The following is a 15,879-nucleotide window of genomic DNA, read 5'->3' on the forward strand; positions in this document are numbered from 1 at the left end:
GCCGGTCTCCACATTCTCCAACGCGCGACGCTGAACCCTGTCGGTCTCGGCACCTTCCACCCCAAATCTCCACCTTACCCCAATTTCTGGTATATTTTTTTTGTTGTCTATTCTGCTCTGTTCTGTTCTGTCCAATTCTGCCTGGTTCCCATCTCTCCGTGGTATTCTTCTTTTGGGTCTCATGACTTTTTACACTTTTTGCCCGGCTTCGCCCATTGCGGATGATTGTACATTTCGTAAGTGAACCATCAGCGTGGCAGTCATAAAACTGCAATTCATCAAATTCTTCTTCACCCGAAAGTTGAAACCACCCCGGGAAGCCCATCGTGATCGCCGAGGAGGAGCCTGGCCTGGCCTGGCCTTTGGTGTAGCGTAGCATTCTGGGCCAAAAACCTGGAATATCGCCCGGCCCCCCCCCCCTGCCCAACGTCGCATTTTTCTCAATTTCATCTCTCTTTCTTGTTCCTTTCTTTTCTGTCGATCACGATCTAGAACATTAGAGATCAATGCCCCTCATGTGCCGTCACCCCTCTCCTTTCCTTTTCTTTCCAGCACAGACGAGACAAGCACGACGGGCAAGAAAATACTCCGAGAAAAGGAAGAGGATTTTTCTGCAGCAAAGAAATTGACTTTCTCCTTGCAAAACCCTGTTTGGCAACCATCAAGGCCCTAACTACGTACGTACTATGTACGCATCCTTTCCGGAGCAGTTCTTCCCCCCTTGGCCTTAAAACTGTCTTTACTTCACTCTCCCCCGGTTGGCAAAGGTATGTCACAAAAAATAAAAAAATATAAGCCAAGAGGAAAGCCACGAGTGACGGGTTGCATACTCTATCCGTTCCATGCATATACTTTCTTGGGTGCTCGCGCAGTGCAGAACGGATAGACAAGCGTGAGAAGTGTAGCCTCTGATCGAGAGGGGGTAAGGGAAGGGGGTAACGCGACACTGTTTAACTCTATCGTTTTGCATTACTAGAGGATTGCCGCAGTATATATAGACGCTACCCTGCCCTCGAATTTCGTACTATTTAACCTTAACCCTTTTTATAAATTACCTATCCTTTCCTTTATTCTACCCTCTCCCTCGTTAAGGGATCGCTAGAATTATAATTTTAATAGCTTATTAATAAGTTAGTATTATTATTTAAAAATAAGTAACTTACTCTCGTACGTAAGTACTAGGAGTCTTATTATTACGGAGATAGTAATAAATATATTAAAATACTTAATAAAGCTTTTTAATAAATTTCTAATATTATTTAAAGTTATAATCCTTAAGCTATAAGAGGAAGCTGAGGTATTATATTAATACGACTTTATTTATTTTATTAATATTAATAATACCCTTTTTAATATATAATATATTAGCAATACTTTATAGCTACGTTATTATGTTTCGTAAATCGTACTTAACGATAGCGAGGATTTTAGCGTTTTTTTTTAGGTCTTTTATTAAGGTTATTATTATAGGGTTAGTTTAGTTATTAATATTTTAGTAAATATTTTAACTTAACTTAGAGGCTCTTATAGCTCTTAATAAGAGGCTTTTAAGGGACTTATAATTAGACTTTTTACTTATTATAAATAAAGTTATTACGGTTAAAGCTATAGCGTTACGAACCTCGATAGTAAGTAGTTAGTAATATAGTTATTTTTCTTTTATAGCGAGCTTAAAAAAGTATCTTAATTTAAGTACTAAGTAGGTACTATACTATTTTATTAAAACTATATTCTTGTACTTGTGACTTAGAAAGAATTAACTTTCTTCGATAATAAGGTACTTAGAAGGGGGCAACGCAACGCAACGCAACCCCTCGAACAGGATTTTGAGATTCTGCCTTGCTGCGCTGATCTCCGCTGCCCGTCAACATCCCTACCCTGTCAATCCTCGAATCCGCAGACGTCTTCCTTTCTTCCATTTCCCATCCGGGGGAGCTCATCGGTTGCAACACGCGCCCAGCCAAATCATAGCCCCCCCCCCCCCGGCATCGTCGCATTCTCCTTCGCGTCCAACGTCGTAGTTCACCTCACGCGTAGAGGACATTTCTCTCCGAGCAGCAGCCGTGGTGTAAAACTACATCGCGATACCTACCTCGCATCTGATGCGCTGGAACGTTCCCATCGCCCATTACATCCCATCCAGCAAGAAAGACCTTCTCCGCATCTACCTCTGCTTCGTCCCGCCCACTTCAACGGCTCCCACATGTCCCTTTACTCTCCGCACGTACCCAAATCCATCCATTCCTCCGTCTGGTCTTTTATTCTCATCCATCCATCCAGCCACCACTCTGACAGTGACCTGTTTGATCACGTCCCTCCTCCTCCTCCTACCTACCTACCCTCCTTTAGCCTTTGCGAAGCATGTGCAAGCAGCACAAGCAGCAAAAGCCAAGCGGGAAGGGGAGTTTCTGCCCGCCTCGTCTTCTGGTGCGGAGCCCCCTCCGGATGCAGCTCCGGAAGACACGGCAAAATCGGATAGCAACTGGATCGCCAACCGTTTGATGCCCGTCATTGGTCAATTCCTCCCGTCCTTCACTCCAGAGTCGAGGTTTCCACCACCTCTTGGACCAAGTCTATCTATCCTCTGCCGACAATGCCGTTTACTCTCGCTGTCGTCGGCCAGGTTGCTTTGATTTCCTTCTCCAAAGCCCTCCCCAGACACACCAGCGACCCACGGCCCGGGGAGCTCTCTTGTCTCTCAAACCCCTCCCCTGACCTCCGTCCATCCTCCCGGATCCTTGGTCAACCCATGTCCCCAGCAAGCAAATCCCCCTGGAAAATCAAAAATGGAGGAAAAGAAACACACTACCATCTCTGTACATGAGACAAGTCTTTGGTTTGTAGGAATTTTGGCGTGTGGCACCTACCACACGCCCCCCAGCAAATAACAAACAGGAACCAAAAAGAAGGAACAACACAAGAAAATCTCCAGCACGGAGATTGCACATGTTACACTATCCCAAAACCCCCAAGGATAAAATTTCCCACCACATTTCTCTCTCTCCCTCTCCCTGTCCTTTTTCCCCTCCTCTTCCTGCACCCCGGATCATCCAGACCATAGACACATACGTACGCAGTACATACTTAGTTGGGTATGCAACGGATGCTTGCGTAGTTACACACCGTGACACCCAACCCACTTGGGGGAGCGGGGGGCGTTTACTTACGCAGTACCCATCCGGTACGGGGAATCCAGAGAAGGGGAAAGAAAAGCCGCGACAAATCATCGAACCACCCATCCATCTACTCAACTCAACCTGTGTCGGGAGGAAAAGTCTGGAGAGAGCTTGAGCACGGGACACAGCACACACGCACGCCTGGCCTGCCATCCGGCCCGGCCGCAGAAAATCCCCACACCCACTCCATCCGGGCCCCCCCGTTCGCATGCCCATTCCCCCCCTCCCATCCTCCTCCTTCTGCAAACTGCAATCGAGGAAACTCCACTACACTAGGTACATGGAGAGAATTAAGAAGATCAAGAAAGTCGACGAGAGACAAAAAAAAAAAAAAGAAGCTCCAAAGTCTATACGCACGCAAAGATAGGCACCAAGTCAAGTCACGTCGCGTCAATGTTCAGCTCCCCCCCACTTCTCTCCTCCAGAGTCCCCCACCCCACAATGCTGCTCAACTTTACCTACCGTACTTACCTGACATCGATGCTTTCGTCTTGCTGTGTCCACTCTGGCGACGTTCTTCAACCCCGCGTATACGTATTCGCAAAAAAACAGCACCTAATTACCAAAGCCCTCTCTCTCTCTCTCTCTCAGTTTCCCAGTACCGGCACGGCAACTCTCCTCAACCCCTCCCCTTCTCTGCCCCTATCTAGCTTAGACCTCTCACCCAAACCTTCGAACAAGGTAATGCCGCCAAGCCCATTCATTACGGCATAACTCTCTGCTTCTGCTCCCAAGTACTCAAAAGGCAGAAAAGATCCCACGACGACCCTTATGACATTCCCCAACATCAGACACAGCAACGGTCTTAGCACAAGGTTCATGGTTCACTGTAGCCAAGCTAGGTCCAGACAGATAGACAGATAGACAGATAGACAGATAGACAGACAGACAGACAGACAGATAGACAGTAGTACCCATCACGGTTAATTCGTCCAGCTGTCTCAACGAGCCTGTCCGCAGCAAACTGCCTTCCATTCCAGTTCACCCTTCCCGTTCGTTCGTTATGCCCCCCGCCCGGTCCATCCATCCCAGATGATTATGCTTCACGTCAACGCTTAAACAGATCCCCCTCCTCCAAGCCATGCTAACCCGGTGGGCCTTGCTAGCCCGACGCCTAGCGGGACCGTCCTGGCCCTCCTCCGCCATGTCCTGATACCCCCAAGGCAGTCAGCAAATTCCTCCCTGTTCGCCAGGAGATTCCTCCCCGTTAATCAACAAAACACCTCTCACAAACTGTCTCCGGGTAATGCAACGCTTGAAAAGGTGGGTGATAACAATCATCCGCCATCGTGTACTGTGGGTCCTCTTTCGAGACAAATCGTGGTAGACAAATCGTGAGAAACAAAGAAACTTTTTTTCCTATGGTCTTTTCTCGACTTTTGCTTTCATCATGTCGGATTGATCCCAGTTCTATAATATTCCTGTCCCTTCCTGACATGTGGTATATGCTGTGTGTCCTTTCCCGTTTCAAAAAGTCGACGCGACCCCCGGGCATCAGGCCTCTCGGGGGCGGTGACGGTTATGCCCTTATTTCGCCGTCCCAATGAATAATCCCATGAACAAATGAAAAAAGTAGAAAGAAAAAAAAGGTGTCCCGTTGGTATCCCTAGAAAAAAGCCTCGCATCCTTCAAGGAGAGCGGGTGAAGCGAAAGAAAAATAGTCGTAGACTACACCAGGAAGTTCTCCTTCATGCCAATAGTACGCCGCAGTCGAATGCCAAAGGGGGTATTGATAGCACATTAGATCCAAAAATTTGGGGCGCGCTGGGAATTCTGTCTTTTTGGGTTCGGCCGTGTCGTTTCGCCCCAGGGGGTACTCGAGGTCCCCCCGGGCATATGTCGTTAATTCTCTGTCGATACTGATACAAAACTTGGGGAATAAAAAAGGAAACAAATTTATGCCAAGAAGCGAAGGTGGTGAGGCCTCAGCATGGTACAGAAGGGGCGCGGCCTTCAGCCGCCCTAGGTCGCCTTCTCCATGCTGGACTTGGGGCTAATGTTGTTGGATCGAGTGCCAAACGTGTTGAAGACGCGTCCGACGCCACGGGACCTGCTGCTGGTGCCCGTGGATTCCAGGTCGTCATTGTTGCTGAGCAGAACGGTCTGGACGGAGTCGATGTTGATGCGGCAGAAGAGCGTCGAGAAGAGGTACTGTTCGGCGTTGTGGTCAAACAGGGGCAGGGTGCGATAGCCGCGCTTGAGGCCGTTGAGCTTGGCGGTGTGCGTCGCCACGGGCTGGCGGTCGTTGTAGCTCTCGCCGTTGTGCGAGAGTTTGACCGACCAGCGAACAAAGATGAGTTCGGGGAACTTGGTCGTAACCTTGAAGGTGAACTTCTCATCGAAGATGGGGTTGAAGCCGTTGCCCGCCTTGATCTTGGTGCGGAACATGAGGGGCGTATCCGAAAGCGAGCCCTCGGCGTCTGTGTCCTTCTTGTCCCTCTTGTCGCTGGAGTGGAACACCTCCACCTCGACGTACGGGTCGACCGTCTTGTTATTGGGCATGCCGTTGGGGCGCATGAGCTGCTGGGCCGAGATGACATCAATGGTGAAGGTGACTTCCTGGCGTTCCCGGTGATGGCCCTCCCATCCGGGGGGCATCAACTTGATCTCGCGCAGCTCCTTGGGCTTCAAGACGTAGCCGGATCGGTCGGTGCCGCTCTCGAACATGGCCTGGTTGAGTTGCATGCCGAGATCGAACGTCTGCCAGTTGAGTGCGGCCATCTGCACGCCCTTGCGCCAGTAGCCGATCGGGTTAAAGTTGTTGGACGTGATTCGCGTGCGGTCGGGGTAGACGCGCATGAGGTACCGCATGTTGTGGAGCTGGATGGCTCTCTTCTCCTCCTTGGACCTGCTGTTCTTGTGGAAGCTCGACTCCATGAAGGAAAAGATGTGGTTGTACGCCTTGGCCTCGGTGGCGTCGAACCCACCAAACTTGAGGCCGGCACAGTACACACCCAAATCTCCCAGCACCTTGACCGTCTTGTTCGATGACCGTCTAGGGGGCATGCGCTCGCCCGCGCTGTCGTTGTCGCTCGTGCTGCTGCTCAGGGCGTCCTGGACCTCGCCCTCCGTGATGGTGTTAACACGGCTCTTACTAACGAGACGGCGGGACGAGTGGCTCGGGCTCAGAATGGGGCTCTGAGGCAGCGACTGCGAGGGGACGATGCTGTTGTCCAGCTGAACCGGCTTGGGGTACGGAGAACTCAGGCTGTTACCGCGTCGGCGACCGGTCGACTCGGCCGGCCTGGTGGGCTCCGGGGGTGGCTGCGGGCGCTTGACCTTGATGAGCACTCGCTCCTTGAGCTGCTCGGGCGACGGGAACTTGTCCGAGGATGGATCCAGGGGTGCGGTGACGAGACGAGCGCCAAAGGTCTCCTTGATGATGCGAGCCATCTCGGCCTGTTGCGCCGGGTTGCAGTGAACCTCGAGGGAGATCCAGAGAGGGTACTTGGTCGCAATAAAGGCGTACTTATTGATCGTGGTCATGGTCTCCTGGAAACTGATCGAAGTGGTGAGCGTGCGGCCGTGGTTCACCGTGGGGTTGCCATCGGGTCCATCCCAGCAGTCGACCTCCACACAGCGGCAGCCGCGGACGAGCGCGGAGATATAGCCTTCGACGCTCGAGAGACCAGCGACTTGTCGACCCATCAGGTAGGTGTTGTGAGAGCTGGAGATGAAGTACTCGTTCAACGGACGGTCGAGAGAATAGGTCTTGGGCTCCTTGATGACGGGCAGGTTGTAGGTCGACGTCAGATAGGCCGCAAAGGCGGCGTCGCCCATTCGTGGGCCTTCGCTCGTCCACTCGGAATCTTTGGCGTGCTTGCGGGCCAGTCTGTTATACGCAGTCTCCCAGACCGTAGGGTCAGCTTCAACGTTTTCTCCCTGGACGTCGCGCAAAAACTTCTTGAACTCGTCGAGACTGAGGCCGGCTGCTGGGTTAGCCGCGATCTGGTAGTAGATATGGCGAATGTCGTCACGCTGCTTCATCAACCCGACAAACTTTTGGAATTCGAAAAAGTTGAGGCGACGATTCCCGCGACCAGTGTCGGTGCCAGTCGCCTGATCAAACTTGTCGGACAAATCCTGGTACGAGGCGTGAATGTGAAGATTCCGGCAGACGCGCTGGACTCCCTCAAAGTCAACGTCACCGACGTCGAGAGACAATATCTTCTCACCGCTCTGCCTTCCCATCTCAGTGAGCCAGTAGTCGCGGATGGCTCGGTCGTTAAAGGCCATCAAGGACGCCATGAGATCTTGTCGGTGCTTGGAGATGGCCTCGAGCGTAGTCACCCAGTTGTGGAAGGTGCTCTCATCGTCGGCGACCAAGTGCATCATCTTGGTCTTTGACGTGTTGTGCACGACGTACATGATGGAGAACCAGCGGGCCTCTTCGGACTCCGGCACGCCATAGTCGAGACGGTACTGTCGGATATCGGAACCGGTCCTAATCTCCTTGATGTCGTCAATGTAGAGCTGCTTTCCCTTGGATTTATCCCAGGAGATCTTGGCGGCGTCGGGCTCCAGGACCAGGATGAAACGCTTCTTCCAGTTCTTCTTGGAGACCTTCCTAATCCAGGTGCCCTTGAGCAGCTGGAAGGGGATGACGGGGCCGGCGGTGGTGTTGGAAGGCGAGGTGGAGCCGGCCAGAGACGCGGTAGTGCTATTCGAGGACGACTCTCTGAGAGCCCCGTCAAGACCACCAATCAACGACCTGAGATCGTCCATCTCATCAATGATTTCATCGTCAGAGTCGCTATACGCGGCAAGGTCGGGCGGGGCCGTGTTGTTGCTGTCACTCCTCCGGCGGAGCATACCGGGGCCAACGCTGCCGTCACGGCTGTTGGGGGCAGCGGAAGATGTCCTGCGGCGGGTGAACCTGGCCGTGGCTCGGTTCGACAGACGCCGAATGATGTTGTTGCTTTTGCTGACGGCCTCTGACATGGCACTGGGGCTGCCCACCAAGGTCTGTCCGAGCGAGTTGTCACTCGTCTTCCTCGAGATGACGGACTCGGGCAGAGAGAATGAGCCGGCCGAGAACTGGTCGTCCACAAGCTCACGGCCCCGGTGCTCAGGGGAAGCCTGGAGCGAGCTGTTGCTCGTCATGACGGCATTCTCTGGGGACATGACGGGCGAGCCCTGCTGCGAGCTGGAGGCCACGGAGGAGGCGCTTATTGCTGAAGCTGGTACTGTGAATTGTTGTTGCTGCTGCTGTAGGTGTTGTAGGTGAATGTTGGAGGGGATGTTTGTCTGTACATGGCTCGGACGTGTGCGCCTAAACTGAGTAGACTGAGGAGGCATGGTGGGAGGTTTGGAAAGGGGTAGAGGTGAGGGCAACTGAGTTGAAGTAGAAGTGGGAGACATGGTGAAAGTTCGTGGGGGTAGCCCTTCGCTACACGCGGGTTTGGAGAGGTCCCCGCGGCGAGATCCTAGGCGGATGATCTGGCGTTTTTATGAAGAAGTAGTAGCTGCTTGAGACGGCATCCTTGGAGAGTGTGGTCGTGTGGAACGGCCCGTAGAGGGATAGAGAATGCGGGGGATGCGTGTGAGGAGGTCGATCCTGCGATATGAAGGTGGGCGTTCCACACACACGGGGCTGTCTGGCAGGCGGGCAAGGGTTCGGGTCCAGGAAGGAAGCAGCAGGCCGTGGGGAGAGGGTGATGATCTCTTTGCTGCAGAGTCGTGTAGGTCGCCGCGCGGTGCGATGCGATGCGGCGCACCAGAGGTCCTGACAGACCACACGGGTGGAAAAGTTATGGGCGCCGGTGGTTCGTACTGGTACACTGCAGGCGGACCAGCAAAGTGAATCAGGCGTAGGCGTAGAAGAGGTAGGCGTGGCAGGGCGGACGAGAGTAGGGTCGGACTGGGCCAATCGTGATGGCAGGTGTCCGTCGATTCGTCTTTTGGGAGTTCCGGCCTCTGGGTTTGGGGGTTGCTCGACAAAATGTGCGGGCCTGCGCAGTTGCTGCGATGGGCTCTCCAAGGCGAGGTGTGTGATGTGGCAGGTGTTGTATGCAAGTGACTGATTTGGGTCTATTTCCAGGTTGGGGTCGACGGGACCGACAGCATTGGCAAGCCGCTATGCAATGATCCCGCAGCGGATGCTCGTTCGTTTTTTTCGTGTCTTTCTTGACACCTTGCGTTCGCTTCTGGCAACTGGTTGCAGTCCTAGGTCGCGCAGGCTCGTGTCCGGCAAGAAGAATCCAACGTTGAATCGGGCGGGAGGTGGTTCGGCGCAACAAGAGAAAGTCTTGGGTGATGGTGGTTCCTCGGGAGGGCGCGCACGGCGCAACAGTTGCAGATGAGTCAATGGGCAGATCCCTCGGGTCGAGTGCCGGGCGCGCAACTATTGAACACAACGAGTTGTCTGTTATTTTGTTTTTGGCAGGTTAACTTGTCTGGCGAGTGGTGCGGGTGATTGTGTGCGTGTGGTAAAGAAGAAGAAGGGTTGTGGTCTGTTGTTATGTAGTTGAGCAAAGCAGCAAAGGAGCGTTGCAGGTCAGACGTCGTTGGCAGTGGTGGTGGTGGTAGTGGTGGTGGTGGTGACTGCGGGTGATGGTGGGTGTAATAGTAGCAGCAGGAGCAGCGCGGTGCGGTGCGGTGCGTGTGAGACTGACTGGGCTGGTAGAGGGTCAGGTCAAGACGGAAGGTGTGGTGGTGGTGGTGGTGGCCAGTCAAGTCTTATGTGGGCGGGAGTGGTAGTTGGGGCCCGGGAAATTATGAGTAGACGGAGCGGGAAGGAGGCATAGCCAAGAGCTTTATTTTGGAGTAAGGGCAAAGGACCAGCACAAATAATGTCAGGGTCAGGAGAGAGAGAGAGAGAGGGTGAGGGTGGAAACGAAGGGAAACGAGCAAAAGAGTACGGGAGGACGGGGGGGGGGGGTCAAGAGGTGTGTGTACGAATTGGAAGTACCTACCAAAGTATCTCCTTGAGGCGTACGGATACGCAAGAAGGTAAGGCCTGATCAGGTAGACAGACAGGCGTGTGTGGACTTGCGGACAGTGGTGCTGGGCAAGGTTGAGCAGGGTAGCAAGTAGAGAGAGTCAGAGAGAGACGAGAAAAGCCCCCCAGTGAAGGAAGGTAGAGACACCAAGGGGAGTATGGCGTAGAGTGACTTGACAGGGCTCCTTCAGAGAGCGAGCGACCGAGAGTGGGAGAGAGGGAGGAAAGTGTGGTAGACAGAGACTAAGAGAAGACTCAGTTACCTTAGAGAGACAGAGAGAGACAGAGACAGAACAGGTACATACCTCTCTGGGCCAAAGAAGAGAGTGCGTGTGTGTGTGTGTGTGTTTGCAGGGAAGGCGTGAAAGTAAAACGGGAGCGAAGATGGGCTGCCCAGATGGATGGGTAGAAATAAAGTAGCCTACATGGGCATCATCAAGTATCTCCCCATACATGATAACATGGCGAGATACATGGATACAACGCACACGCCGGGCGGGAGGCAGAGGAGCGTGGATGGGCGCAGGAGTGTGGGCGCAGGGGCGTGTTGTACCTGATGGTGTAGGGCGAAAGAAGCCGGGGGGGAGAGCCTGGGAGGGGAGAGGTACCTACAGAAATGGTCCATGGACAAGACAGACAGCAATGGTCAACCGTGAAGGGTCAAAGGTTTGTGGGTAATGAGGAGGACCGGACGAGGAATGCGAAAGAAGGATACGCGCACACGCGGGCCAAGTCCAAAGTGCAAGTTATGGTCAGGCATCTTGACTGGCAAGGCACGGTATTTCTGAAGGCGTCTATTTCCTCTTTACAATCTCATTCCCCCTACTCTGTCCATACATTAGAACCTAAGCTACCCTCCCAGGCCTGTCTCTGTCAGGTCACTGTATTGTGATGGAAGCGAAAGAGACAGACACAGACAGACAGCAAGAGAAAGAAAAAAATAAATAGTAAAAAGCGGAACACGAAAGGGCAAGAAAAGGTAAAGGCAAAATAGAGAGAAGGGAAATGGGAGGGCGAACGCTACGGACGGGGGCGTGAATTGGGAGACGGCGCTAAGCTCTTCGAAGCATCTCAGTAGAAGCTATCCACAGAGATACGTATCTTTTCTGATCTCGAGGTGAGGTGCTGGTGCGGTACGTATCCCCAGGGTCAGCCCCACCATGTCCCGTCACTTTCGTCCCTCCGTCACCGTGGAGTACCTAGAGGACTGGTCTTTGCAGTGTCTAGCAGTGTCTCTCCTTTCTTCCGTGGCATCTCTCGTCATGTGTTTGTTGTGTCTTCTCCGAACTGATTTCCCCCTTCTGTTTTCCATTCTTCTCCTAAAATTGGACTCTCGAGAAAGCGGAGACACGAGGCTGGCCCGATGGCGAGACTGGACTGGCTGGGCTGCAATTGAGGGGCGGCCACGGAAGGGGGGGGAATGGGAGAGTACGCAGTAGAGAGAGAGAGAGAGAGAGAGAGAGAGAGAGTGAGAAAAAAGTCACAGTCACGTAACCGTAGCGCACAGGGCCGAGATGGAGACGCTGGGCGTCACTTTGCAATCGCAGTTTGGATGGGACATCAAAATGGGACATGAACGTCTCCTCCCCCAGTGGGGTACGTACCTGAGCTAGCTGGCGCCCCGGCCCTGGGACGACGTAAGGTATCCTCGTACCTTGGGACCTTGGGTGCTTGAGTACCTGACCAAGTACCTGGGGAAAGATGGAAGAGAAGAATCCAATCCCGACAGGGGGCAGCAGACTGGCAGGGAAAAGGCACGAAATTGAACAGAAGGGCTGCACCGCTGCAGGGCAGAAAGCTCGACAACCAGTGACACAGCCCGCATAGGTCCGTAAGAAATATATACCTACGCAGTGCTCCGTACTTATTACTGTGTATGTAGTGCAGCAAAAGGGCTCATGCGCAGAAGATGGGGAACTGGGCAGAATTCAGAAAAAAGGGAGTCTTTCGGGGATTAGCGTTCATAGGGGAGAGAGAGTAACAGGCCGAAAGACAGCAAGAGAAAGGGTGTGTCGTCATACAATACAGAAGCAAAAAATGGGGTGTGTCGTTAACATGACGAACAAATCATGGACGGACGGGGCCCTGGAGGAAAAAAAGACTGAGAGTGAAGGCGAAAAAGACAGGAGAGGGCAAGCAGGGAGACGCCGAAAGAGACGGGGGCCACCGGTCCTCCCACCAGTCCAAAAATACAGAAAACCCACGAAGACAGGACAAAAAAAAAACACATCAAAAAGAAGGGGCAACGCAACGGCAGAAAAATAAAATAAGAATTAAAAAAAAACCTTCAGGAACATGGAGGACAAGACAGGGCCCACGACAGCCAGGGCAGACAGGGGACATGGCATTCTCTGCAAGTACGTACCTTTGCAATTCCCATGCTGCGTGCTGCGTATTTCCCCCCTTCCCGGGCTCCGTCATGTCATGGGCAGGCCACAAGCCGCAAAGCCGCAAGCCCGCACCCGCACCATGGGCTTCCGGGGAAACCCAAGGGAGGCCTGATGTAGAAGGAAAAAGAACAATTCCAATACCAGGAACCGCTGTTGCTCCTGCTCATGCTGGCTCTTCTCTGCTTGCTTGCTGCGCTGCTCTCTTCCCTCCTGAGGATACGCAGTATGGTAGGTAAGGATCAAGGTACCTCCAGGCGACGACAACCTCCAAGGTACCGTACCGGCCGGATACAACGCCATGTGCACCGCTCTCGTCCAGAACAGGGGTCCTGCTGGCATGGAAAAGGATGGAGGGTGTGCGAGATGGATGACTCCTCTCTGTCTCTGTCGCTGTTGCTGTCTCTCCCACACACAGTTGGAATGTCTTGTGCGTCGCCCGAGACCACCGTCCGGGGACAAGTCAGAAGCAACTGCCCACGCCAAACCCCAACGCCAGCACTCAACACACGCGCCAGACCGGGCCCATGTCCCTCATCCCCCAGGGCCCAAAGTCCTCAAGTGGCTCTCTCTCTGTGTCTCGCCTGTGGCACAGTCGTCCGCTGCGCATCTCGCCATGTTTCCACCTCATTTGCCCCCTCAGGGGCTGCGTGCGTATTGTTTCCGATGTCTCGTCCTTTTATTTTCTTGTATTGCCTCGCCCGTTGGATCATCAATGGCACCCCGTTTGACGAAACAATCTCCTCGTCCCGTCTTTGGTAATCTTGAATTCTTCCTCCCGGGCAGCAGGATTTTAGCACACACCCACGCGCCACAGGCAAGAATAACCTCGACGGTTGCCTTGTCTTGTACTCCCGGGTCCATACTGCAGGATGAAGTATGGCATGGCAGCATTCCCGCCTTACGTTGGCCTTGTCGGATCCTGCCAGCTCTGCCCTGTCTTGTGCAACCACCAACATGACTGCGGCTGCTGCTGCGGTGTATATCCATGTCGAGGCCAGCGTTGGCGGCGCCATGCTATCGCACTTTCAACTTGACATGCAATAGATGACGGCAGCCAATGATGCACTCATCCGGGTCCTGCGAGACTCGAAACTTGCGCCTTCCTTGCCAACAAAAAGGCTGTCGTCTTCCGTGCGGCGTGCGGCGTGCGGTGGTCTCGGCGGACGACGCGGTATACCTCGGCGCCTGGCTCGCTGTGAAATGAGCAAGGTGGGATCAAGTACCACCAAAGCTATATACTGTTGAGGCGACAAGTACCTGCGTCCGCCATCGCGCGTTGGAAAAAGCCTGGTCTGGGGAGATGAAAGCCAATGCTCGGGCATCTCAACAAGGCTCTAGGGACCACAGAGTCGGGTAAAAGGGCCAACGTGCCGAGTTGGTCAGATACATTCGCGATGCAGTGCCATAACGCATCTGTACAGAAATAGGTACCGTCAGTACGCAGGCAATCGATGGCAGCGATGATGCCTTGCTCGACGGCCAGAGCTTGCCGTCCAAGAAACCAGTCGACGACAGCATCAACAGGTACCGTCGGTGACGAAAGGGCCTGTGAGGTCAGTCTGACATGATGATCCCATGTTTGTCGTCCGCTAAAACTAGGTGCCGAGGAACCGTAATTGGTGTCTTGTTTCCCCCAGACTCTATTACGTCGACGCCCTTTCTGCACGCGCCATGGCATGCCGCAATGTCGCTTTGATGCGTTGTGCTCTGTAGAGCCCAATGCTCGCCATTGCTTGCCCGTACCGCCCTATCTCGACCGCCGTTGCATCGCGCCCTGGGCTTCGGTGACGATGCGTTAATGCGATACGTGTCACCCAATTTCCCAGTCTTTCTTGCTGGCTCGTAACCCATTCAGGAAGTGTGTTTCTCGTCTGATTTTGGCATTTGCTCTCGCGTGCCGAATCTCCGCCCTTCTGCCGTAGTCCTCATCCTCGTCGTCCCAGCGTCTCTGCCTTTTGTCATGTCCAGCTGACCTCAACCTTTCTCCAGCTGTTACAAAAGTCAAAATGTACGCAACTTTGCCCTTTGATTCGACCATCAAGGGATTTGCTCATTTCGACACAGGATCGGCGGTTGATTGTTGCTCATCAACAGTCCAAGAACCTGGTAGACCCGGTTGCATTCCAACGTTGGACGTCGCCGATGGCTCAATGTTGATCTTGCTTGTTGCTGCTCGCAGCCTGTCCTCTTCAGACGCAGCGAGCGGTCATCGCTGGCTTCCTGCGAGCAGTGCACGCATTCCGCACCGGAGATATTCAGCTGGCCTGCACCACCCGCACTTGGACGGCGTGGTCAGCCGGTCGTCGCATGCGGCCGTGGGGGCGTGAGTGACATCTTGCGTACCCAAGGCATACTGAGCTGTCGTTATCGAAGCCGACATCGAGGTACCTCGTCCACAGCGTTGATAACGCTCTTCTTCTCGTGACTGGCCATCTTCTCCATCCTTGAACCATTCCATCACGATCCTGAGATACTTCGTACGCAACCCCGAGAGCCGTTGGGCAAGGATGCTCCTCCGAAAGTGCCGCAACCAGTCGAGGTGACTCCCTTATGCTCAGCGGTGACCCACGCCTCCCATCTCTCGGTGTACCGGGAATGCCTCATTACCTCAGCACGCATTTGCTCTTCCCCACCACATTGTTCCTGTCCGGATCAAACGTCTGGGTGTAACGCTTCCAAGGTGAGCACTGGAAAGCAAAGAGGTTGCCTACAATGGTCTTCCAGCAGGGTACACCCTTCGGCGCTTGCTCCGGACTGACGCTGCCTTCCCCGTAGTGCTTTGGGGCCCTCAACCCCATAGGATGGAAGCGTCGGGCCTGAAGTCGCGGGAAAGACGGAAGAGACTCCTGCAGACTAGTTTTCTTGTCGCTCAAGGAGTTTTCGTCGTCTCAGTGTCCCAGAGGGCAATTGCTATAGTCTCGACGTTCGCCTCTACAGCTCTGAATTTGCAGCCAACGGAGGACACCCGAGACCTTGAGACGACCAGGCAGAACTCTAATTGTCCACTTGTGTTGCATCCTGTGGCGGTAGCGTGTGGCTGGTCATCGCAGACCGTGGGCACACGGCCTAAGACGCACCATCAAGAAATGAATAAGGGCCTTGATCATCTGAGAGTCCGAGTGGCTATCGAGCCGTTTGATTGGTGTCCCCTTTGCCTTCAAACCAAGCTCGTCCTCGACTCCCTCGACCAAAGATAGCAACGATTGCTTGACGTAGACCCTGACTTGCCCCGTTGCGAGACGGTGAGACCTGATCAACAGAGCCGCTCCAGGGGTGCCATCTTGCGTGGTTGTTTGGGTGTGGCTTCCGAGGCCGCCTGTATGGGATTCCACCGATCAACATGGACGTTACGGGAATTTAGACAGGAGATCGC

The 15,879-nt window shown here is 53.6% G+C and overlaps 2 protein-coding genes across 2 annotated transcripts; both read right to left on the reverse strand.

The window, feature by feature from the left end:
- Positions 1-5,138: 5,138 nt before the first annotated feature.
- Positions 5,139-8,537, reverse strand: CPAR01_08179 (phosphatidylinositol-specific phospholipase C; the record flags this gene model as incomplete). Its single annotated transcript, XM_060492448.1, has 1 exon — positions 5,139-8,537. One exon carries the CDS (start codon positions 8,535-8,537, stop codon positions 5,139-5,141), a length of 3,399 nt encoding a protein of 1,132 aa, XP_060348818.1.
- A 4,523-nt stretch (positions 8,538-13,060) lies between these two features.
- CPAR01_08180 (uncharacterized protein) lies at positions 13,061-13,462 on the reverse strand (the record flags this gene model as incomplete). The annotated part of the gene is made up of 1 exon (XM_060492449.1): positions 13,061-13,462. One exon carries the CDS (start codon positions 13,460-13,462, stop codon positions 13,061-13,063), a length of 402 nt encoding a protein of 133 aa, XP_060348819.1.
- Positions 13,463-15,879: the final 2,417 nt, after the last annotated feature.

This window comes from Colletotrichum paranaense (genome assembly GCF_030867605.1).
Source record: "Colletotrichum paranaense strain IMI 384185 chromosome Unknown Scaffold_6.1, whole genome shotgun sequence".
Taxonomy (NCBI): Eukaryota; Fungi; Ascomycota; class Sordariomycetes; order Glomerellales; family Glomerellaceae; genus Colletotrichum; species Colletotrichum paranaense.